General features: G+C 45.9%; 1 protein-coding gene across 1 annotated transcript in view; it reads right to left on the minus strand.

The window, feature by feature from the left end:
• trpn1 (transient receptor potential cation channel, subfamily N, member 1) overlaps positions 1-26,394 on the minus strand; it is a 174,669-nt gene that overhangs the window by 133,747 nt on the left and 14,528 nt on the right. Inside the window, exons 3-5 of the mRNA XM_078398420.1 lie at positions 22,719-22,756; positions 22,485-22,494; positions 17,969-18,067 (exon numbers count right to left, since the gene is read on the minus strand). Of these exons, the coding sequence (XP_078254546.1) occupies positions 17,969-18,067; positions 22,485-22,494; positions 22,719-22,756 (147 nt within the window). The remainder of the gene's footprint in view (positions 1-17,968; positions 18,068-22,484; positions 22,495-22,718; positions 22,757-26,394) is intronic.

Raw genomic sequence — 26,394 nt, forward strand, 5'->3', positions numbered from 1 at the left:
TACTGTATGTACTGTTAATTCCATTTTGTTCATGTGGACAAGGAATTTTATTACACCTTTGTGTCTATGGCAATAAACTAATCTGAGTCTAAATCTAAAAATTAGTTGGAGTATTAATAAAATGAAACTGATCGTCTGGAAAATCTATAGTTCGACCTCCTGACCTTGTTGGATGAATGGAGTTTTTCTGTGTTTTAATATATCTAGGTTGTAAACAAGGGAAATTGCAACGAAGCTCTTGAAAACCTTCTGAATGCATGATTATTCCTTCCATTGTAGCGACCATAGAGAATGGTCCTGGTCGTCGAACCCTCAGATTGGCCAGCGAGGTCACGTGTGGGCGCGACCGTAGGGATTGGTCCAGAGAGCGACATCGCTGATTGGACAGCGTTGTCATGTGCGCTTTTGGCGCCCGAAAAGAGTTAGTTCGGAGACGTCTTCAAGGAAGACAGTGAGTTTTGATGGTTGTCCGTTATCTTGTTGTTAAACCTTTGTATTCGAATATTGCTGTCGCAATAAACTTCTTCTACAATATAACAAGTTTCCGGACTCGCCATATTGGTGACCCCGACGTGATCTGGGCGATCACCGACCATGAGCGAACACGACGCCCCGTTGTTGGATGCTGCGCCTGGCACACCGGAGTTAAGCGCAGTAAGCGTTCACCTTCCGTCGTTTTGGACACATCAACCACAATCTTGGTTTGTCCACACCGAAGCCCAGTTTCATTTAAGAAACATATCGACAGACGCGACGAAGTATTACTACCTTGTCAGCGCTCTATCGCCGGAGACGACCACACGAGTGATGCGGTTCATCGTAAATCCTCCTGCGGAAAGGAAGTACGAGGCCATGAAGGCACTATTACTACGAACCTTCGGGTTCCATAGGCATGATCGCGCCAAAAAACTTCTGCACCTACCGGATCTCGGAGATCGACTGCCGTCCGTTCTCATGGCCGAGATGATGATGCTAGCCGGTGAACATACGGATTGCCTCATGTTCAAGCAGGCATTCCGAGAGAAGCTTCCCGAAGATGTCCGACTTCTGCTCACGGATTGTTCTTTTAAGGACCCCGAGGCATATGCAGAAAAAGCTGGTGCACTCATAGCGGCCAAATCGAAGGGAAGTGGTTCGATCAACAAGGTCTCGACATCAGCGACCACGCCACAGCGACATCAAGATGGCGCCGAGTCTCCCGCCAGTCCTCCAAAAGCCCGCCAAAAAGATCCACTCAAGCGCGGCTGGTGCTATTCTCATCTACGATGGGGTAGAGAATCCCGCAACTGCCGCTCACCTTGTACTTTCGTGGGAAATGCCTCGGCCGATCGTACATAGGGGCAGTTGCGATTGGCCAGAACCGACGCCTCTACGTCCGAGATCGATTCACGGACACAGAATTTTTGGTGGACACGGGAGCCATTGTCAGTATAGTGCCGCCGACCGACCTTGAGACCACATCGGGTAAGACAGGTCCTACCCTCATCGCGGTTAATGGCAGCCCCATCCGCACGTTCGGTACGCGGAAGATGTCCCTTGTGTTAGGCCTCCGCACGTATGAATGGCCATTCATTATAGCAGACGTCAGACAAGCGATCCTAGGCGCAGATTTTCTCTGGGCCTTTTCACTGGTCCCTGATGTCCGCGGTAACGACCTCCGACCCTCAGCCAGCGAGGAGCCCGTCGCTCCGACAATCGCCTCCCCGCCCAGCCCTACTGTCCAGGCCGTCGTCGCGGCCCCTGACTCGTATGCTGAGGTCCTGGCGGAGTTTCCAGAGCTGCTCATCCAGCGTTTTGACGCCCCTTCGGCCAAGCATGGCGTGGTCCACCACATTCGCACCGAGGGCCCTCCCGTTTTCGCTCGGGCCAGAAGGCTACCACCCGACAAACTGGTGGTGGTGCGGGCGGAATTTAGGAAGATGGAGGAAATGGGCATTGTCCGTCAGTCTGACAGCCCGTGGGCCTCGCCGTTGCATATGGTCTCCAAGGCATCTGGGGGGTGGAGACCATGTGGCGATTATCGGCGTCTCAATGCTGTCACCATGGCTGATCGCTACCCCATACCGCACCTGCAGGACTTTTCGTCTGGGCTGGAAGGGGCGGTGGTGTTCTCCCAGATCGATTTGGTGCGAGGATACCACCAGATTCCTGTGCGGCCGGAGGACATACAAAAAACTGCCACGATCACTCCGTTCGGGTTGTTCGAATGGTTGCGCATGCCTTTCGGTTTAAAGAACGCGGCACAGGCTTTCCAGCGACTGATGGACCGTGTGGGTCGAGGTTTACCTTTTGTGTTTATTTATTTAGACGACATCCTGGTCGCCAGCCCCTCAGTGCAGGAACACCAGGTCCACTTGCGGACTGTATTCCAGCGGCTCCAAGACCACGGGCTCATTATACAATCCTCCAAGTGTCAATTCGGCCTCCCTTCTCTCGATTTTTTAGGGCACAGAATCACCCCTGCCGGCGCCACCCCTTTGCCCGAGAAGGTGGAGGCTATCCGGGCATTCCCCAGGCCCACCACAGTAAAAGGGCTGCAGGAGTTCGTAGGTATGGTTAACTTCTACCATAGGTTTGTTCCGGCAGCTGCGCGGGTCATGCGCCCGCTCTTCCAGTGCCTTGCGGGTAAACCGGTAGAGTTGATATGGTCCCCGGCCGCAGAGTCGGCTTTTACAGCAGCTAAGGCAGCCTTGGCAGACGCCACCATGTTGATCCACCCGAGCCCCTCCGCCCCCACGGCCCTGACGGTTGACGCCTCTGACGTGGCGGTGGGTGGGGTTTTGGAGCAGCAGGTCGGTGGCCTTTGGCAGCCCTTGGCGTTTTTCAGCCGGCAACTGAATTCGGCTGAGCTGAAGTATAGCGCATTTGACCGAGAGCTTCTGGCCCTCTATTTAGCTGTTCGTCATTTCAGGTATTTCCTTGAGGGCCGCCCATTTGTGGCCTTTACGGACCATAAACCATTAACATTTGCATTTTTCAAATTGTCTGACCCATGGTCGGCCCGCCAGCAGCGGCACCTGACTGCCATCTCCGAATTTACCACCGATGTCCGTCATGTCGCGGGTAAGCTTAATGCCGTTGCTGACGCCCTGTCTAGGCCTGCTTGTTCCCCCATTTCGGTGGTGGACTACGAGGTGGATCCCCAGGAGCTTGCGGAGGCACAGCTTCTGGCGGATACCTCCTCGGCATACCAGTCCACCACTTCGGGGTTGAAGCTGGCTCAGGTAGCCTGCGGGTCGGAAGGCACAAAAGTCTGGTGTGATGTTTCCCTTCCCCGTCCCAGGCCGGTAGTGCCGCCCTCCCTTCAGCGCCGGGTTTTCGATGCTATTCACGGGCTGGCGCACCCGTCCATCCGCTCCACCTCTGCGTTAGTAGCCGCTCGGTTTGTCTGGCATGGCCTGCGTAAACAGGTAGCTGGTTGGGCACGTTCCTGCATTCCCTGCCAGACCGCTAAAGTCCAGCGCCATGTCCACCCCCCCGTACAGGAGTTTGAGGTCCCAGCAGTTCATTTTTCCACATTCACGTGGATTTAGTCGGGCCCTTGCCTTCCTCCTGGGGCTACACCCATCTCCTCACGGTGGTGGATCGGTTCACCCGGTGGCCAGAGGCTTGTCCATTGTCCGACATCTCGGCAGCCTCCTGTGCCAGGACTTTGGCCCTCCATTGGGTAGCACGTTTCGGCGTTCCGGCGGTTATTACCACCGACAGGGGGCCACAGTTCACTTCGTCCCTCTGGACCACGCTAGCCGAGCTGTACGGTTCCCGGTTACAACACACTACAGCATACCACCCCCAGGCAAATGGGCTTGTAGAGAGGTTCCACCGTCAACTCAAGGCGGCCCTCAGTGCGAGGCTTGAAGGCCCGGACTGGGTAGACCAACTCCCCTGGGTCCTTTTGGGCATCCGGACTGCTCCTAAGCAAGATCTCGGTGTTTCGTCCGCGGAGCTAGTATATGGCTCGCCACTTCGAGTACCCGGGGATTTGCTTCCGGACCCCTCCGACCAGCTGCCTCCAGTCCCATCAGTCTTAGCATCGCTCCGGGCACGGGTGGGTTTCCTGGCCCCAGTTCCGACTTCACGTCATGGGTGTCCCATGGTACACGAACCGCCTTCCCTGAAGGACTGTGAGTTTGTATTTTTGCGAAAGGATTCCCATCGTGCCCCGTTGCAGAGGGTCTATGAAGGACCGTTCCGGGTTTTGCGTAAGGGGACGGCTACCTTCACCTTAGACGTGGGCGGCAGGAGTGAGCTCGTCTCGGTGTCCAGGCTTAAACCTGCGCACTTGGATCCGGACCAACCAGTCCTGGTCGGCCAACCACCTAGGAGAGGCCGGCCTCCGGCAGTTCCGATCAGTCCAGGACCCCCCGCTCCGGCTGTTCCACCAAGTCCGGAATCCCCGGCTCCTGTGGTTCAGGCTGCCCCTCTCCTCACTCGTTCTGGTCGCGAAATCCGGCTCCCTGCTAGGTTCCGTACCTCGGGTTCTGGGGGGGGTCATGTAGCGACCATAGAGAATGGTCCTGGTCGTCGAACCCTCAGATTGGCCAGCGAGGTCACGTGTGGGCGCGACCGTAGGGATTGGTCCAGAGAGCGACATCGCTGATTGGACAGCGTTGTCATGTGCGCTTTTGGCGCCCGAAAAGAGTTAGTTCGGAGACGTCTCCAAGGAAGACAGTGAGTTTTGATGGTTGTCCGTTATCTTGTTGTTAAACCTTTGTATTCGAATATTGCTGTCGCAATAAACTTCTTCTACAATATAACAAGTTTCCGGACTCGCCATACCATCCAAATTACCTGGACATCCAATGCACCTTTGCTGAACTAACTTCAAGTCAGTTAGCATCAATCCCAGCCATATTTTGACTGCCTCAGTAGGAATGTGTTGTTTCCTTCGACTGTTCAACGACTGTTCTACCTAAGAACACTGAAAAAGTCTGGTCTACCCCAACAGCTGCTGACGACCTTCTACCGCTGCACCATAGATAGCATCCAAACACATGGCATCCCTGTGTGGTACCTCAGCTGCACGGAGGCAGAAAGGAAAGCTCTTCAGCGGGTAGTCCATAGAGCTCAGAGGACCATCGGAACACAGCTACCAGACTTGGAGGGCATCTACAACACACGATGCCTCAGAAAAGCCACCAGCATCCACAAAGACTCTTCACACCCCTGTCCGCACCTCCAGACTCAGGAACAGCTTCATCCCCAGGGCCATAGCTGCTATGAACCGGTCCTGCTGAGCCGGATGGTCACATCGCACAGTGATCCGGCACAGATCTACTTGCACTTTATTCTGTTTTAAAACTGTTACAATTTGTTTCGTTGGTTTGTTGTTTAAATTAATTAAATTATTGCATCGTATGGGAGGCGCATTCCCAATCTCGTTGTACCCCTGTACAATGACAATAAAGATATATTGTATTGTATTGTATTGAAATGTCATCGAAGAGTCCCTAACAATGAACTGCTGACAGCTTATGAATAACAAGAAAACTGACAAAAAAATCTGCATTAAAATCTTCAGCATTTTTATTCCTCCCAGTTGTTAAGCAAACGTTTCTATGATTGTTTTATTTTGCATGGAATTACATAGCATTTACATCAAATAAACTTCAGCTATTAAACCTTTGCAATGTATCCTTCTCTTCTTGACTAAACAACTATGATAATAAGCTAAAGCATGCCCACCAGGCATAGTGATGCCTGGATTGTTTGCTGTCATTCACAAGGCGTTCCATTTCCATGGCAACTTTCAAAAGGAAACATTCAGCATTGCACTCCAGGGTCCATGCACTTTAATAGAATGGAAACAACTTCTTAAAAGTAACAGTTTCAATCTCAGATAAAAATTGGCCCATTTATAAACAGCAGGAGACACAAAGAACTGCGGATTCTGGAATTTTGAGTAAAACACAAAGTGTGAGTGTAAATTGTGTAGGCTGGCCTTGATTTGTTCTGGCCTTTTCTCGCCTCCAGTTCCCCCCACCCCACCTGTATTTCGCAGACTGAGGAAGGGTTCTGACCCGAAACATCGGCTATTCCTTTTCTCCATAGAAGCTGCCTGACCCGCTGAGTTATTCCAGCATTTTATGTCTATCTGCTGGAGTAATTCAACGAGTTTCATTTAGTTTAGAGATATAGCATGGAAACAGGCCCTTTGGCCCACTGAGTCCATGCCAACCTACAATCACCCCATACACTAGTACTATCCTACACACTAGGGAATTTTTTTATTACAGAATACAATTTGGAAGCATATCTTTGGAATGTGGGAGGAAACTGGAGCACTCAGAGGTCATGAAGAGAACATGCAAACTCCGTACAGGCAACACCTGTAGTCAGGATCGAACTCGGGTCTCTGTCGCTGTAAAGGAGTAACTCTACCTCTACGCCACTGTGCTGCCTAGGCCTGGCAGCATCTATGAAGGGAATGGAGAGAGGGCGCTGCATGTTGGGACCCTTCAGTCAGATTATAATAGGGGGGAGAGAAAGCTGAAAAGGAGGTGGAGACGGAACAGATCCTGAAAGGTAGAAAAAGGTAAGGGGGGGCTTCGATTGGCAAATGTGTGGACAAAGGCTAGAGGTGAAAAGGTGAGAAAAGGGTGTCAGATAAGAAAGGAGTGAAATATAAAGCCAGAGGGAAGGATATAAGTGGAAGGTGATGGAGGTGAAAGGGGGGGGGGGGGGGTTGAGGGGGGTGTGATAGTGGGAGAAATGGGTGCACACCAGAGGGGGTGGAGGAGGACAAGTAAAAGTTGGCCTTTTCCTATTCCCAATCTCCTGTCTTCTCCCCATAACCCCTGACACCCTTACTAATCAAGAATCTGTCGGTCAGTGCCTTAAAAATACCCAATGACTTGGCTTCCACAGCCGTCTATGGCAATGAGTTCCACAGATTCACCACCCTCTGACCAAAGAAATTCCACATCTCTAAAAGCACGTCTTTTTATTCTGAGGCTATGGCCTCTGGTCCTAGACTTCCACTAATGAAAATATCCTCACCACATGCATTCTATCCAGGCCTTTCACTATTCGGTAAGTTTAAATGATGTCCCTCCTCATTCATCTCAACTCCAACGAATACAGGACCAGTACTGTCAAATGCTCATCAGCTGTGTTCTGCAGCTGCGGCTCACCGGCAGTCTCTCCGTTTTTTTTTTGTGTTTTTTTGTCATTGTTGATGTTAAATGTACGTTTTGTTTTATTTTTAATTCTGTGTATGTAGGGGGGTGGTGGGGGGGGTTGGGGGAAACCTTTTTTTAAATCTCCTCCTCAACGGAGATGCGACCTTTACCGTGTCGTATCTCCGTTCGCGCAACGGCCTAACATCGTGGAGTCGGCGGCCTCCAGCTGGGATCGACCTCGAAGACTCCGGTCGCAGGGCCTGGACTTACCATCTCGGAGGCTTCGGCCGTGGGCCCTGCAGACCGCAACATCGGGAGCTCGCAGGTCCCTGGCTGGCGACCGGCTTTTGGGAGCTCCAGCCGTAGCAGCTTCGACCGCCCCGAAGCGCGAGGTACGATCAACCCGCCCGCAGGCCCTTCATCGCCCTGCGTGGCTCGGCCGCAGCACTTTACATCGCCCGGTGGGGGCTCAGGACTCTCATCGCCCTGCGTGGCTCGGCCGCGGCATTTTCCATCGCCCGGTGGGGGCTCAGGACTTTCATCGGCCTGCTCGGCTCGACCCTGGGACTTTCCATCGCCCGGTGGGGGCTTCAAGGGGTTGGGAGCCTCGATCGCCTCGTGGCGCCACGGGAGAAGAACGAGGAGGAGATAAGACTTTGCCTTCCATCACAGTGAGGGTATGCCTAGAGCAATCACTGTGATGGCTGTTTTGTGTAAAAAATTGTATCTGTGTGTCTTGTGTTCTTTAATGTCTACTGCCGGACCCTGACGTGAGAGGACGCTGGCGTTGATTATTCGCCGCTTTTCCGTCAGGATAGTTTGTCTGTTTGTCTGTTTGTTTCTATGTTAATTGTATTTGTAAAGCGCTTTGTGCATGTGTTAAGGCGCTATATAAAATAAATATATTATTATTATTATTATTATATGTTAACCTACTCATTCCTGGGATCATTCTGGTGAACCTCCTCTGGACCCTCTCCAATACCAACACATCCTTCCTCAGATATTGGGTCCAAAACTGCTCACAATACTTCAAATACGTTCTGACCAGTGCCTTATAAAGCTTCAGCATTACATCCGTGGTTTTATATTCCAGTCCTCTCAAAATAAATGCTAGTTTATGTTAGTATTTAGTCAATAATACTCCTCATTCTAAACTCTCCTGAATCTACAGGATGCAACATCACTTTCGCTAATCTCCATTATTTTTTCCTGCAAAAACTTCTATTGTCTGTTCCTTATTCTATATTCCCTCACATCAATAAACTAGTCATCTAGAAATATTATCAACTCAGACCTAAGCCTCTTTAGATCCAATGATATCTTTAGCACTCTTTCGTAAGCCACAGATGGTTTATTTTTCCCATGATATTTTTAATTCTCAATGGGATGCATATTAGTTGAGAGTAATGACCTATCTCTTTAAACGTCCATAATGTTTATCTATTACCATACTTTGCCTATTTTCCCAATCCACTTTAGTCAGCTCACTGTTATGAAGTTGGCTTTATTTCAACTTAAAATTTTGGCTTTGTTTTTAAGTAAACATAGCACAAAAAGTAAGGAAATTTGTGTTTGGTAGATTATTTCTTTATTGTAACAATGCTTCTTGGCAATAAATCTTATACCGTTGGAAAGCCTGTTTATTTCCCTTTTAAATGGTGCCACATTTGTAAGGAACATGCATTTGTGGGATGAGCAGCAGAGCTGAGTATATGGGATGCGCCCATGAAAAATTTGCCAAATCTTCTCTGCCAATGCCAAACAGCTTATTCTGCCATTGACTCTTGTTCGGTGTTGTTTGGTGGATTGGATGATTGGACTGAAGAAACAAGACATATTGGCAATTTAACAATTTATTCATTTAATAAACAGGAGCCACAGTAGCGTGTGGAAGAACCATACACAGCCACAACAGCCTGGCACCTCCTCCTCATGCCGGTCACCAGCCTGGTCACACACTGTTGTGGGATGGTATCCCATTCTTGTCAGCACCTGGGGGTACCAGAAGCTCAAAACAAGAGTCAATAGCAACAGCAGAATAAGCTGTTTGGCATTGGCAGAGAAGATTTGGCAAATTTTTCATGGGCGCAACCCATATACTCAGCTCTGCTGCTCATCCCACAAATGCATGTTCCTTACAAATGTGGCACCATTTAAAAGGGAAATAAACAGGCTTTCCAACGGTATAAGATTTATTGCCAAGAAGCATTGTTACAACAAAGAAATAATCTACCAAACACAAATTTCCTTACTTTTTGTGCTATGTTTATATCATAAACATAGAACATAGAACAGTTCAGCACAAGAACTTCAGCCCGCCACATCTACGCCAACCATGACGCCAATTCAACTGATCCCACTGCCGGCAAGTGGTCTCAATCCCTCTATTTCCTGCCTGTTTCTGAGCCTGTCTAATGATCCTTAAATGTTGTTACTGTCTCTGCTTCTAACACGACCCTGGGACAGTGCTCCGGTCACCCACAACTTTGTGTATAAAAAAACTTGCCTGACAATCTCCCTTAAACTTTGCCCATTTTACATTTAATCTATGACCACTAACTTCTGACATTTCCACTCTCGGGGAAAAAAGACGACTATCCTATCTATACCTCTCATAATATTATGTACTTCTATCAAGCCTTTGACCTCCACAAATGCAACACCTCAAATTTTCAAGGATGTTTTTTGTCTCTTGTTTTATCTTATTTCCAACACACTGATACTCATTCAGGTCTTTATGTTATCCATATAATCTGTGCTACTGATATCTCAAATTTTCCAGTTTTCTCCACCTTACTGGAAGCTAAATTGTACTCCAGGAGCATGATGATCAGTGGTTACACCTACATTTCCAGATGTTAATTTATGGAATCAAAAGGGCTGAATGAATTAATTTAGATTTCAGTCACTGTTGGAGCAAGACAGAGGAAACGTGAAATGATCTCATTGATTGTACTCATCTGAACTGGTTGTATTGGTATCAGGTTTTTACCTGATTTCAGCTGACTCATTAATTAATATTAAATCTCTGCCTCTTCCAATCATGTTTAGTCTATTATATATCAATTGCTGTTTGGCTGCACAACAACTAATACTTCATCTGAACCTCTTTATAACCATTTATGGTGACGATTATGACTACTCATAGATTCAGAGTCATATAGGGTGGAAACAGGCCCTTTGGCCCAACTTTCCCACGTCAACCAACATGTCCGATCTACACTAGTCCCACCTCTCTGCATTTGGCCCATATCCCTCTATCCTATCCATGTACCTGTCTAAATGTTTATTAAATGTTGCAATAGTACCTGCTTAAAAGTTGCGATAGCGCCTACTTTTAAGAGACATTTGGATAATTATAGGAATAGGAAGGGTTTAGAGGCTTATGGGCCACATGCAGGCAAGTGGGACTAGCCCAGTATGCCAACTTAGTCGGCATGGACAAAGTGGGCCGAGCGACCTGTTTGTGTGCTATATCGCTCAATTACTTTCTGCAGCCTTACACTTTTTTTAACTACACTTTCTCTGCAGCAGAAACAACTATATTTCACACTGTTTCTTTTTTTCTTTATACTATCTTGATGTACTCATTTGTAGTATTATTTGCCTGCATAATATGCAAAACAAAGCATCTTAGTATATGTGACAATAAGAAACCAATACAAACAGTTCAGATTAGTGGAATCAATGAAATCATTTCTCTTTTCCTTCTCTGTCTTGTTCCAACAGTGATAGAAATCTAAATTAACTTGTTCACCCCTTTTGAATCCATAAGCTAACAGCTGCAAAATGTAAGGACAGATCTTCACTCTCCTGGAGTACCATTAATCTTCAGGTCCATTTGTTTACACATAAGATATGATTTCCTCTATGGTCTGCTGGTACTCACTGTCTATGTCACCAATGATAAATGGTCACTTGAAAAAAGAAGTGGCAATCAATGAATATCTAGAGAAGCACACACAGAATGAAGAAGGGAAGAAAATCAATAGGGAACAAGTCTTTTTTTTTTTTTTAAATCAATTGCAAAAGAAACAAAGGGAAAACATCCTAGATGTTGCATGAGCAAATACCCACCTGTACAATACATGTTTGGTGATCCTATAACTGGAGTACTGATACAGTAGTAGAGCAACGATAGATTATGGTCAAACTGTGTAGGAAAGAACTGCAGATGCTGGTTTAAATCGAAGGTAGACACAAAGTGCTGGATATTTCAGATGAATACGTGGCTTGAAAAATGGTGCAAGGGGGAGGGATTCTAATTTTTAGGACATTGGAACCAGTTCTGGGAGAGGTGGGACCAGTACAAACAGGACGGTCTGCACCTGAGCTGGAATGGAACCAATGTCCTAGGGGGAGTGTTTGCTAGTGCTGTCGGGGAGGATTTAAACTAATGTGGCAGGGGGATGGGAGCAGGAGCAGAGAGACAGAGGGGTGTAAAATGAGGGTAGAAGCAACAGGTAGCAAGGTGAAAAGTAAAAGTGGTAGGCAGACAAATCCAGGGCAAAAATCAAAAAGGGCCACTTTTCAACATAATTGTATAAGGGGTAAGAGAGTTGTAAAAACAAGCCTGAAGGCTTTGTGTCTCAATGCAAGGAGTATACGTAATAAGGTGGATGAATTAAATGTGGAGATAGTTATTAATGATTATGATATAGTTGGGATTACGAAGACATGGCTCCAGGGTGACCAAGGCTGGGAGCTCAACATCCAGGGATATTCTATATTCAGGCGGGATAGACAGAAAGGAAAAGGAGGTGGGGTAGCGTTACTGGTTAGAGAGGAGATTAAAGCAGTGGAAAGGAAGGACATTAGCTTGGAGGAAGTGGAATCGATATGGGTAGAGCTACGAAACACTAAGGGGCAGAAAACGCTAGTGGGAGTTGTGTACAGGCCACCTAACAGCAGTAGTGAGGTTGGGGATGGCATCAAGCAGGAAATTAGAAATGCATGCACTAAAGGTGCAGCAGTTATAATGGGTGACTTCAATCTACATATAGATTGGGTGAACCAAACTGGCAGGGGTGCTGAGGAAGAGGATTTCTTGAAATGTTTGAGAGATGGTTTTCTAAACCAACATGTCGAGGAACCAACGAGAGAACAGGCCATTCTAGACTGGGTATTGAGTAATGAGGAAGGGTTAGTTAGCAGTCTTGTTGTGCGAGGCCCCTTGGGCAAGAGTGATCATAATACTCCAAAGACGTACCAGGTATGTAGGTTAATTGGCTGGGTAAATGTAAAAATTGTCCCTAGTGGGTGTAGGATAGTGTTAATGTACGGGGATCGCTGGGCGGCACGAACTTGGAGGGCCGAAAAGGCCTGTTTCCGGCTGTATATATATATGATATGATATGGTAGAGTTCTTCATTAGGATGGAGAGTGACAAAGTCGATACAGAAACAAGTGTTCTGAACTTAAAGAAAGGTAACTTTGAGGGTATGAGGCGTGAATTGTCCAAGATAGACTGGCGATTGATGCTGAAAGGGTTGACGGTGGATATGCAATGGAAGGCATTTAAAGGTTGCATGGATGAACTACAACAAGTGTTCATCCCAGTTTGGCAAAAGAACAAACCAGGAAAGGTAGTGCATCCGTGGCTAACAAGGGAAATCAAGGATAGTATTAAAACAGTTGTACCGGGCCCTGGTGAGACCGCACCTGGAGTACTGTGTGCAGTTTTGGTCTCCAAATTTGAGGAAGGATATTCTTGCTATGGAGGGCGTGCAGCGTAGGTTCACTAGGTTAATTCCCGGAATGGCGGGACTGTCGTATGTTGAAAGGCTGGAGCGATTGGGCTTGTATACACTGGAATTTAGAAGGATGAGGGGGGATCTTATTGAAACATATAAGATAATTAGGGGATTGGACACATTAGAGGCAGATAACATGTTCCCAATGTTGGGGGAGTCCAGAACAAGGGGCCACAGTTTAAGAATAAGGGGTAGGCCATTTAGAACGGAGATGAGGAAGAACTTTTTCAGTCAGAGGGTGGTGAAGGTGTGGAATTCTCTGCCTCAGAAGGCAGTGGAGGCCAGTTCGTTGGATGCTTTCAAGAGAGAGCTGGATAGAGCTCTTAAGGATAGCGGAGTTAGGGGGTATGGGGAGAAGGCAGGAACGGGGTACTGATTGAGAGTGATCAGCCATGATCGCATTGAATGGCGGTGCTGGCTCGAAGGGCTGAATGGCCTACTCCTGCACCTATTGTCTATTGTCTATTGTCTAAAAGATGAAGCATACAGATTAGCCAGAAAAAGTAGCATACCAGAGGACTGGGAGAAATTCAGAGTCCAGCAGAGGAGGACAAAGGGCTTAATTAGGAAAGGGAAAATAGACTATGAGGGAAAACTGGCAAGGAACATAAAAACAGACTGCAAAAGCTTTTATAGATATGTCAAGAGAAAAAGATTAGTTAAGGCAAATGTAGGTCCCTTGCAGTCGGAAACAGGTGAATTGATCATAGGGAACAAGGAGATGGCAGACCAATTGAACAAATACTTTGGTTCTGTCTTCACTAAGGAAGACATAAACCGTCTGCCGGAAATAGCGGGGGACCGGTGGTCTAATGAGATGGAGGAACTGAGGGAAATCCAGGTTAGTCGGGAAGTGGTGTTAGGTAAATTAAATGGATTAAAGGCAGATAAATCCCCAGGGCCAGATAGGCTGCATCCCAGAGTGCTTAAGGAAGTAGCCTCAGAAATAGTGGATACATTAGTGATAATTTTTCAAAACTCTTTAGATTCTGGAGTAGTTCCTGAGGACTGGAGGGTAGCTAATGTAACCCCACTTTTTAAAAAGGGAGGGAGAGAGAAAACGGGGAATTATAGACCAGTTAGCCTAACATCGGTAGTGGGGAAAATGCTAGAGTCAGTTATTAAAGATGTGATAGCATCACATTTGGAAAGTGGTGAAATCATCGGACAAAGTCAGCATGGATTTACCAAAGGCAAATCATGTCTGACGAATCTTATAGAATTTTTCGAGGATGTAACTAGTAGAGTGGATAAGGGAGAACCAGTCAATGTGTTATATCTGGACTTTCAGAAGGCCTTCGACAAGGTCCCACATAGGAGATTGGTGTACAAACTTAAAGCACACGGTATTGAGGGTTCAGTTTTGAGGTGGATAGAAAATTGGTTGGCGGACAGGAAGCAAAGAATAGGAATAAACGGGTCCTTTTCGGAATGGCATGCAGTGACTAGTGGGGTACCGCAAGGCTCAGTGCTGGGACCCCAGTTATTTACAGTGTATATCAATGATTTGGACGAGGGAATTGAATGCAACATCTCTAAGTTTGCGGATGACACGGAACTGGGTGGCAACGTTAGCTGCGAGGAGGATGCTAGGAGGCTGCAGAGTGACTTGGATAGATTAGGCGAGTGGGCAAATGCATGGCAGATGCAATATAATGTGGATAAATGTGAGGTTATCCACTTTGGCGGCAAGAACAGGAAAGCAGAGTATTACCTGAATGGTGGAGAAGGGGAGATGCAACGTGACCTGGGTGTCATGGTGCACCATTCATTGAAAGCAAGCATGCAGGTGCAGCAGGCAGTGAAGAAAGCGAATGGTATGTTGGCATTCATAGCAAGAGGATTTGAGTTTAGGAGCAGGGAGGTTCTGCTGCAGTTGTACAGGGCCTTGGTGAGACCGCACCTGGAGTATTGTGTGCAGTTTTGGTCTCCTAACCTGAGGAAAGACGTTCTTGCCTTAGAGGGAGTACAGAGAAGGTTCACCAGATTAATCCCTGGGATGGCGGGACTTGCATATGAGAAAAGGCTGGATAGACTGGGCTTGTACTCGCTGGAATTTAGAAGACTGAGGGGGGATCTTATAGAAACATATAAAATTCTTAAGGGGTTGGAGAGGCTCGATGCGGGAAGATTGTTCCCGATGTTGGGGGAGTCCAGAACCAGGGGTCACAGCTTAAGGATAAGGGGGAAGTCTTTTAGGACCGAGATGAAAAAACATTTCTTCACACAGAGAGTGGTGAGTCTGTGGAATTCTCTGCCACAGAAGGTAGTTGAGGCCAGTTCATTGGCTATATTTAAGAGGGAGTTAGATGTGGCCCTTTTTGCTAAAGGGATCAGGGGGTATGGAGAGAAGGCAGGTACAGGCTACTGAGCTGGATGATCAGCCATGATCATATTGAATGGCGGTGCAGGCTCGAAGGGCCGAATGGCCTACTCCTGCACCTATTTTCTATGTTTCTATGTAACTCAGTGGGACAGGCAGCATTTCTGGAGAGAAGGAATGGGTGATGTTTCGGTACGAGACCCTTCTTCAGACTGATGTCAAAGGAGTGGGTGGGACAGAGATAGAATGTAGTCAGAGACAGTAAGACTGGTGGAAGAGCTGGGAAGCGGGAAGGGATGGAAGGAGAGGGAAAGCAAGGGTTATTTGAAGTTAGAGAACTCAATGTTCATACCGCTGGGGTGTAAGGTACCCGTGCAAAATATGAGGTGCGTTCCTCCAATTTGCGCTGGGCTTCACTGACAATGGAGGAGCCCCAATACAGAAAGGTCACATTGGGAGCGGGAGGGGGAGTTAAAGTGCTGAGCAACCGGGAGATATCAGGTCAGTTACGGCGGACTGAGCAGAAGTGTTCAGCGAAGCGATCGCCGAGCCTGCGCTTGGTCTCCCCGATACCCTTCTTCAGACCCTTCTTCTGAAGAAGGGTCTCGACCCGAAATGTCACCCATTCCTTCTCTCCAGCGATGCTGCCTGTCCCACTGAGTTACTCCAGCATTTTGTGTCTACGATAGATTATGGTCATGTCATTGCCTCTGATGGGACCAGGTTTTTCTTGGTATCAACATTCAGAAACATTCTATGCTAATCTACATCAAAATATCATCAATTAAAAAGCAATCCCTTAGCATTGACAAGTTACATATGATTTACAAGTGTTTTTAGAAGGAAGGAGTTACTACTTTTCTCATTTAAAGAGGCAAAGAACAAATTAGAATGCAGTGGAACTGCAGAAGGCAAGAATTGTATGCACAGTTCTCATTTTATGCAATTAAAAAAAAAATCTCACCTAAAGGAGTTAATTTCCAGATATTTTTATGGAAGTAGATTTTTTGATACCTTTCTGATTACTCACAAAAGCTCTGTCATTATCATAGTTTAACTTCAAACACAAACCATAGGCTCACAATATCTTCTGCATATTTTGAGAAGTCCAGGCAACTATCAATTTATATCTTACCTGATTGATACTGTTTGACCTGCTGAATTACTCCAGCACTTTGAGTTTTGCCCACTTCTTTAATATCCGACGACTTATATCTTACCTTTCCACTGCTCCAATGTGACAATGAACGTCAGGTGAACAAGGAATTTTATTGCACCTTTGTATCTTTGGGCGGCACAGTGCCGCAGCAGTATAGTTGCAGCCTTATAGCGCCAGACACCCAGGTTCGATCCTCACTGTGGGTGCTGTCTGTAAGGAGTTTGTATGTTCTCCCCATGACCGTGTGCATTTTCTCTGGGTGCCCAGGTTCCTCCCACACTCCAAAGACGCACAAGTTTATACATTAATTGGCTTTGGTAAGAATTGTAAATTGTCCCTAGTGTGTGGATAGTGTTAGTGTACGGGGTGATTGCTGGTCAGCGCAGACTCAGTGGGCCGAAGGGTCTTTCAGTGCTGTATCTCCAAAGTCTAAAGTCTAACTTGCAATCTTAATGCATCTGATGAACACTGCTACTATAAGAGCCTATATATTTATTCACTCTACCATTGGAACACAGTGACTGCAGTGTGCACCATCTACAAAATGCATTGCAGTTACTTTCCTTGGCTACTCTGTCAGCACTTCCAAATTGTTGACCTCTACCTCCATGAGATACAAGGGCAACAAGTGGATGGGACCACTGCCATTTGCAGGTTTAACTCTAAATTGCATTAATAGATCACATCATTGCTGGGCTCTAAGTACTGGAACTGTTAGAGTACCTTCACCAGAAGGATTGGAAGAAGATGGCATATCATCACTTTCTCAAGAGCAATTGGGGATGGGCTCTAAATATGGCCAAATAGAACATAGAACGGTGCAGCACAGTCCCTTCGGCCCACAATGTCTGTGCCGAACATGATGTCCAGACCAAATCTTATCTGCCTGTACATAATCCATATCCCTCTATGCCCTGGATATCAATGTGCCTGTCTAAATGTCTCTTAAATACCACTATCAAATCTACCTAAACCACTGCTCCCAATTTTGAACAGTTGATCAATAATAAAAAAAGTATGAGAATCATTGAAGGTCAACACTGACTTTCTGAAAATAAGACTCTGGTCCACATATTAACCCAGAGGTGCTCTGCAGTACAGACTATATCACTGCCATCATCAGAGCCTCACAACCCGAAGGCAACAATCAGTGCCAGAGGAAGAGAGTACAAACCCAGAGTCTGAGGCACTGAAAGCTGAAGATGAGCATGAAGATTAGGTGGGCTTGTGCAGAACACCCCAGCTCTCAGCAGAGCCTCAGCTCACAAGAGAGCAGAGAAGAGTGGCAACGACTGCAGAGGAAATGAGGGACTCCTTACCAGAGAGGAAGAGGTAACTAAATCAGCATCTCCGATCCAGACACAGTGACCCCCTTCCACACCCCAACACCAATATATTTTGCTGGTAATTAGACCCAACTGTCTGGATAACACCTCACCCAGTGGGCACAGTTGAGCAATGATTTTCATTTACCCAGCTCTTCATGGTTTGACCAGGGAATATTTGCTTCATTGGCACAACTCTTCGCAGGAATACACAACCTATAGTTTTGCGCTCTTCCCTAAAGCAATGTTTGGTAGTAAAGCAATATGAGTAAGTGCATCCATACCCCTCCAGTGAGATTAGGGTCCCATTTCTTTGCCAGGAGCAGACGAACGATTTCCTCCTTTGAATGTGCTGCGGCAATGTGCAACGCTGTCCTTCCATCCTGAAAAATGGGTAAGAGAACAAGATTACAAACAGCGCTTGGCATTGGCAAGTGTTCACTGCATCAGGGCTTTGAGCTGCACCTGCGATCGGAAGGATTTGTGTTAGTCAATTTAGGTATTTCAGGTGGTTCAATTGTTCCTTTATTATCATGTGTACCAAGGAATAGTGGAAATCTTTTTTTGCATACAGATCAGAAGATTATTGCCATACATAAGTACAATAAGTACATGATACATAGAAACAGCCCGCTGAGTCTACATGCAATAGTCGCCAGGTTTTGGCACCATTTCACAGTCCATGCAACTCTGAGGGAACAATGGCAACAATCGTGCATCCTCCTCATCAATCAGACTGAAGAATCAAGCATTACCTGCACAAAGACTGAGAAAGATGCATCAGCTTGAGTGGGTAAAATGAATGTCAGGTAGGAAAGGAGATCTAAAGATAAAAAGAAAGACTGTAATACAATGAGGAAAAAGAGACAAAGGCAAAATAAAAAAATAAAGTGAGCATTTAAAAAATGAAAATAATTCATAACATCTTGCAGGCGAGACATTAATCCTACTTTCACATATTGACACATACGACTTCTCGACACTATTACAAAACATGGTCATAGAATCTTATGGAGAAACAGCACCGAAACAGGCCATTTGGTCCCTGAGTCCATGCCAACCATCAATCTCCCATTTACACCAATTGTACACTAATTCTTTCCTTCCTTCTCCCCACAGCAGCTCTCAATTCTGATCAGCTCCTCACAGATTGTAGCACTTATCTGCACACTAGGGGCACCTTACAGTGGCCAGTTAACCTACCAACCTGTATGTCTTTGCGATGTAGAAGCAACATACTGGTGAGCATCCTCTGCACCTCTCCAAAGCTTCTATGTTCTCCCTGTCACGGGGTGACCAGAATTGCACACAATACTCCAAATGCAGCCTAACCAAAGTTTTACACAGTTGTAACATGACTTCCCGGCTCTTATACTCAATGCCCGAACGTCATAAACTGAATAACGAAATAAAAATAAAAGATTTCCATTTCTGTTTCTGACAATGTTTGTCTATCAGGGCCATACCAAATTAGCTTAACGTCTGTAGATTAATATTCAAAAGTAATCCAGAAAAACAAAAACGTGGGTTTCCTCCGGGTGCTCCAGTTTCCTCATGCATTCCAAATTGTGCAGGCTTGTAGGTTAATTGTCTTCTGTAAATTGTACCTAGTTTATAGGATAGAACTAGTGCACTGGTGATCACTGGTCAGCGTGTTTCCATGCTGGTCAGCGTGTTTCCATGCTGTATCTCTAAAAATTAAAATAAATATTTGGAATAACATACACAGAAAATTGTCCAAATTGACTCCTAACATTTAAGACATTCTGCAGTTGTGATAAAGAAATTGAGATTAAATACTATTTCTTTTTGAAATCATATCACCTTGTTTCATCACAAATTCATCAGTTTGTCTTTTACCCAGGGTTGACAAAATAACAATGCTTTTCTACTTCATCATCCTGCCTTTTTGAACAAAATGAAACAGTTGAAGGATCGTCCAACCTGATTCACTTGGTGAATACAATGGTTTAAATAATCTATTAGTATTGGGCCTGCTAGAAACCGGCAGGGATTATTTTTTAAACATAGACATGTCAGGCTCTAATGATGTATTTGAGGTCCAAATGCAGTCTGAAGAAGGGTCTCGACCCGAAACGCTACCCATTCTGTCTCTCCAGAGATGCTGCCTGTCCCGCTGAGTTACTCCATCATTTTGTGTCTATCATTTACTCTTGTTTGTCTCCTGGTTTGATTGAGCAGATTTCCCCTTCAAATTACAGTATGACTGAGTGCGGTCCAGGGCTACTGAGAATGTTGCTGTTGTTCAAGGGTCCCTGAGAGCATAAGGGATGTGAGAACTGTGGTAATTTTAATAGTGCAAACTATTTGCTCCTCATTCCTAACAATACCATATTGCAATACCATAACGCTTGCTTGTGGTTAGGTAGTTACATCACAATCTTCTTCTGGGTCGCCAACATAAAATAGTCTACCACATCAAATCATCAATTGCACTCTGATATCAAGGCACACGTATAGTCAGGTTTAGTGCTTAACTGCTGGTGAAATAACAGAATAAATTAGTCCACATTAAGACATGTTGTCAGTGGAAGTAATTTCATCCAATACTATTTTAGTAGAGTCATCATCCATTTCCCTCAATAGCTCCATTAAAATACATTACAGACAATATTTGCACCCATTTGGCACAAGAAGAGGTCTTGTGGTGCTGAAATGCAAAATGAGTTTGCAATGTGCAAGATATTCCTGAAACAGTGTGGTTTAGCTGCAGAAGAAATAAAGCAGTCACCTGCATGCTATTGCAAAGTAAATGTATTGTTTATTTTCCCCCATTTGATATCACACTCTGTGTTCCAGCTGAGATACTTTATAGAGGGCCGAGCAGGAAACTGTTGTTACTTTGCACAAAATATTTTAGTAATCATTTTGCATTGTACAGAACATGCAGATCAAGTTAATGACCCAACTCTGGTTTTTATAATAGACGAGGCACAGACAAAGTTCAGGTCAAAAATGTTCTACTGGAGTAAAGGAACTAGGCAGAGTTTCATTGTGTGCCTCAGAATGCCATAATGATAAACAATATTTCGATCAGCAGTGCACTTGTCCTTCCACCAGTGCTGTATGTGAATATATAACTTAAGAACATAGAACAGTGCAGCACAGGTATGGGCCCTTCGGCCCACAATATTTGCACTGATTATGATGCCAAACTGATCTCATCTGCCTCTGCATGATCCATATCCCTACCATGTATTTATCTAAAAGCCTCTTAATGACCACTATCGTATCTGCCTCCACCACCACCTCTGGCAGTGTGTTCCAGGCCCCCACCACCTTCTGTGTTAAAAACTTGCCCCATTAAATCTCCATTAAACTTTCCCCCACTCATCTTAGAGCTGTGCCCTCTAGTGTTGGACATTTGCACCACGGGAACAAGGTTCTGACTGTCTACCCAGGCTTTGCCTCTCATACCTTTATATACTTCTATCGACTCCCTTCAACCTCCGAAGTTCCAGAGAAAAGAGCCAGAAATTTCTTGCTGATTTATAGTTTGTAGGTTTGGTGGAAACTCAATTGAAAGAGTTTTTTTTTTACTGAGTATCAATTATTTGTTAGCACTTTTGCATAAGTTGGGCAGCAAAGAAGTCAATTCCTTCTTCGGACACTTGAATGGAGACTGGCTGACTGGAAGATTGCTGCACTGCTCAAGATTTTCAGGTCAATGTAAATGACACGATTTTCTAGAGGAGTGGTAGTGATTTCCCTTATGTTCTGGCCAGTATTTATACCGCAAATAAAACATATCTGAAGAGTTTCCTGATCATTACCCCATGAACAACAGGGAAATTGCTGAGATTGCCAACAATTTAACCTTTGAAATGCTGCACAATGCAATTGGGAGGCCCCATAGCAGAAGCGTCCACGTCGCGGGGCTGGAAACTGGAAGTGTCCTGAGCTAATTCTGCTACCACCATCATCTATTGTACAAGTCAAGTCAAGTCAAGTCAATTTTATTTGTATAGCACATTTAAAAACAACCCATGTTGACCAAAGTGCTGTACATCTGATTAGGTTCCAATGGAAAAAAAATGAAACATACAGTAGCACGCAAACAGTTCACAGCGCCTCCTCAATGAGCCTCAAACGCTAGGGAGTAGAAATAGGTTTTGAGCCTGGACTTAAAGGAGTCGATGAAGGGGGGCAGTTCTGATGGGGAGAGGGATGCTGTTCCACAGTCTAGGACCTGCAACCGCAAAAGCGCGGTCACCCCTGAGCTTAAGCCTAGACCGCGGGATAGTGAGTAGCCCCAAGTCGGCCGACCTGAGGGACCTGGAGTTAGAGAGGGGGGTTAGAAGATTTTTGATGTAGGGGGGGGGAGTGTCCATTTAGGGCTTTATACGTGAATAGGAGGAGCTTGAAGTTGATTCTGTACCGTACAGGGAGCCAGTGGAGAGAGGCCAGAATCGGGGTGATGTGGTCCCTTTTACGGGTACCCGTCAGGAGTCTCGCTGCGGCGTTTTGAACCAGTTGCAGGCGGGACAGGGATGATTGGCTGATCCCAGTGTATAGGAAGTTGCAGTAGTCTAGGCGGGAGGAAATGAAAGCGTGAATGATTTTTTCTGTGTCGTCGAATTGGAGGAAAGGTTTGATTTTAGCTATGGTTCGAGGTTGGAAGAAGCTGGCTTTTACCACAGCGTTGACTTGCTTATCAAATTTTAATGCAGAGTCAAATATCATGCCGAGGTTTTTGACATGCGGTTTGACTAGGCAGGATAGACTTCCAAGACTGCCTGTTATCAATTTGATGGAGTCGGGGGGGCCGAATAGGATGACCTCAGACTTGCTCTCATTTAATTGGAGGAAGTTCTGTGCCATCCAACATTTTATGTCCTCAAGGCAGTGTGAGAGGCTGTTTAAATTTGACTGGTTGTTGGGTTTCAGGGGGAGGTAAAGCTGAGTGTCATCGGCATAGCAGTGGAAAGAAATGCCGTGCCTTTGAATGATTTGGCCAAGGGGGAGCATGTATAGAGAGAAGAGAATGGGGCCTAGGATGGAGCCTTGTGGAACTCCGCAGGAGAGGCTAGCTGGAGCAGAGGAATAACTGCCTATGTTGATGGCGAAACTCCTATCTTTGAGGTACGAAGCGAACCAGCTCAGGGCAGTGCCATCAATGCCAACCGCGTACCGGAGACGGTCAATAAGGATGGTGTGGTCCACTGTATCGAACGCTGCGCTGAGGTCGAGAAGGAGCAGAATTGCACAGTCGCCGGTGTCGATGGCGAGAAGCAGGTCGTTGTGTACCTTCAACAAGGCAGACTCTGTGCTGTGGTGGGCTCTGAAACCTGACTGGAAACTTTCCAGGATGGTGTTTTGGTGCAGGTAGGGCACTAATTGGTTTAGAATTGCCTTTTCAAGGACTTTTGACAGGAATGGCAGTTTGGAAATGGGTCTGTAGTTGCTAGGCAAGGTGGGGTCTAGGTTAGGTTTTTTCAGTAGGGGCTGGACCACCGCGCGCTTGAAACTGGTTGGAACAGTGCCAGTGGCCAGAGAACTGTTGATAATAGAGAGGATGCTGGGACCGGCTATTGCAATGACATCCTTCAGAAGGGCAGTGGGGGCAGGATCAAGGGGGCAGGTTGCAGGTTTCATAGCGGAGACAAGCTTTGCAAGGGAGGATAGAGTGACGGGTTGGAAGCAGTCCAATTTAGATGAACAGACTAGTGAGACAGCTAGGTCACGGGTGGGAGGGGAAATGTTCATTCTAATGTTCTCAACTTTGTTGGTGAAAAATTTAGCGAATTCTTCGCACTTAGCAGGGGACCCAACTAAGCTGGCTCCCACTGATTGTCGCCGGACGCTTGCGCCCTTTCCCGGACGGACGATGACAGTGGTGTAACATTTGAAACATAGATGATGGACACAAAAGAAGAAGATCCAATTGGGAAGGGAATGTGCAGCACAGTGGATATCCAAGGCTTTTCTCATTCCCATTCCCAAAGCTGTGGCTGGCAATGAATCATAGAGTCAGAGTCACAGAGCACAGAAACAGGCTCTTTGGTCCAACCTGCCCATGCCAACCAAGATGCCCCATCTACACTAGTCCCACCTGCCCGTAAATCCCTCTAAACCTTTCTTATTCATGTATCTGAACAAATGTTTAGTTTAGTTTAGTTTAGAGATACAGTGCGGAAACAGGTCCTTCGGCCCTCTGAGTCCACGCTGACCAGCGATCCACGCATATTATCTCACACACTAAGGACACTTTTTGCATTTATACCAAGCCAATGAACCTACAAACCTGTACGTCTTTGGATTGTGGGAGGAAACCAAAGATCTCCGAGAAAACCCATGCAGTCATGGGGAGAACGTACAAACTCTGTACAGACAGCACCCATGGTCAGGATCGAACCTTGGTCTCTGGCGCTGTAAGTGCTGTAAGGCAGCAACTCTACCGCGTTCACCCTATTACATGATCTTATACACCTCAATAAGTTCACCTCTCAACCTCCGGCCTCCAAGGAATAAAGTCCTGGCTTGTTCAACTTCTCCCCATAGCTCAGGCCCTCAAGTCCTGGCAACATCCTTATAAATCTTCTCTGTACTCTTTCCAGCTTAAAGGAAGGGAACTGTTCTCAAGACATTCCTTGTTAGTCTCTCAAGGGAAATGTCCCAAATACTTTTCAGAAATGTACGGAAATAGAGAAACCAAGGGGAAAAGCCAACGTTCACAGTTGTGGGTAATTGGAAGGTTGCAAAACAGACAAGATAAATCATGAAGTAAGGATGCCAAAGTTAACTTTCAAAACCTCAAGGGTGTTGGGAATGGGAAAGCTGAGTGCTTGAAACTCACTCATGAGTCTTTATTACATACATACTTCATTCCTTTGAGCTAACATCTCCATTAAAATAGCCGGTAAAGCCAATACTCATAGAAACATGCATTGCTGAATTCAAACAGTTGATCAACATAACTTTGCAGGCAATAGCAATTTTGTAAAAAAAAAACATTTTTAATAAAATATATTATCACCATTTCTCTAACAAAATCTATGGAGAAAATAGTGACACAGATGGTAACATTACTGATCACACGTTTGGATCAGTGGCCGAGGTAGCAGGCAAAAAAAGGTTAGCGCGTAGTTGCAAATGCCTGTCTGTAACAGAGCGACAAGGGTAAAAAGTCAGCAGCTATCAATGCATATCAATGCCACCGAGTACTTTTCTCCGAAATGTCACAAGCTCCCTTCCCTCTCATACCAGTAGCAACAAATAAAGCTGTTCAGGAATAGAGAGAGAGAAACAAGTCTTTGCGTCTTTCCTGTCTCGTCCAACAGGCTAGGAGTTAGCCCACCGAGCTGTAAATTATATTCACCCATAATGAAGCACATGATGTTAGCTCCTGCAGAACACTCAAGGCACCTGCAGTGTTCCTTAGTTAAGCTAAGGGTGCACTGAATGAAATCTACTCTCCATAGTAACCTAACATGCAGTTCAAGCGATGTGTTGCCTGAACTCCTACCTGTTTTACAACTTAAATGCTGTTAAAACATTCAAATGACCTTGCATCTTTGCTAATTAAATAAATACAACTTATTATTTTAAAATTACTTTCTACTTTTTTTCCAACAACTTATGTCACCTTTGAGCATAAAACAGACAGTAGAGCACAGTAACAGGCCCTTCATCCCACAATGCCTGTGCCAAACCTGTTGCCAAGACCAACTCTTATCTGTCCGCATATAATCCATATCTCTCCGTTCCTGCATCTCCATGTGTCTACCCAAAAGTCTCATAAATGCCACTATGTAGGAAGGAACTGCAGATGCTGGTTTAAACCGAAGATGGACACAAAATGCTGGAGTAACTGAGCAGGACAGGTAGCATCTCTGGAGAGAAGGAATGGGTGACGTTTCGGGTCGAGACCCTTCTTCAGACTGTTGTTTCTGCCTCCACCACCATCCCTGGCAGCGGATTCTACTCACCATTCTCTGTGTAAAAAGCTTGCCCTGCACCTCTCCTTTAAATTTAGCCCCTATCATCTTAAAGCTATACCCTCTAGTATTTGATATTTCTATCCTGGGTAAAAGGTTCTGACTGTCTACCCTATCTATGCCATGAATAATTTTAAAAGCTGTTGACTGAAGAGGCATTTAAAAACTGTTCAAAAATCTTTCACAGCCATTGAGAAAGCAAAAGCCATCACATATACCATGGTGGTGCCTCGACGGAATACCTATGGAGGTGTACTTCTTGCTGAGAACGCTGGGATCAGGTTTGTCTGGGCAGGTTAGGATGATTGGATACATGGCACAGCACCAAGTTGGTACAGGTTCAGGAGAGTCTGGTTTATGGGTTGTGTCAAGCACAATTCCACTCACTGTCCACAATATGCTGGAATCCACTCCATGCATATTTGTCATGTCTTTCCTTCATGTCTTTGGCTCTGTCGTGTGGCATGGTGGCGTAGTGGTAGAGTGGCTACCTTGCAGCGCCAGAGACCCGGGTTCGATCCTGACTAAGGGTTCTGTCTGTACAGAGTTTGTACATCCTCCCTGTGACCTACAGGGGTTTTCTCCTGGTTCTCCGGTTTCCTCCCATGCGCCAAAGGCATACAGGTTTGTAAGTTAATTGGCTTGGTAAAAAAAATGTAAATTGTTCTTAATTTGTGTAGAATAGTGTAAGTGTGCGGGGATCGTTGGTCGGTGAGGACTCGGTGGGCCGAAGGGCCTGTTTCCACGCTATA

Source organism: Rhinoraja longicauda, chromosome 4, assembly GCF_053455715.1.
Source record: "Rhinoraja longicauda isolate Sanriku21f chromosome 4, sRhiLon1.1, whole genome shotgun sequence".
In the NCBI taxonomy this organism is placed as follows: domain Eukaryota; kingdom Metazoa; phylum Chordata; class Chondrichthyes; order Rajiformes; family Arhynchobatidae; genus Rhinoraja; species Rhinoraja longicauda.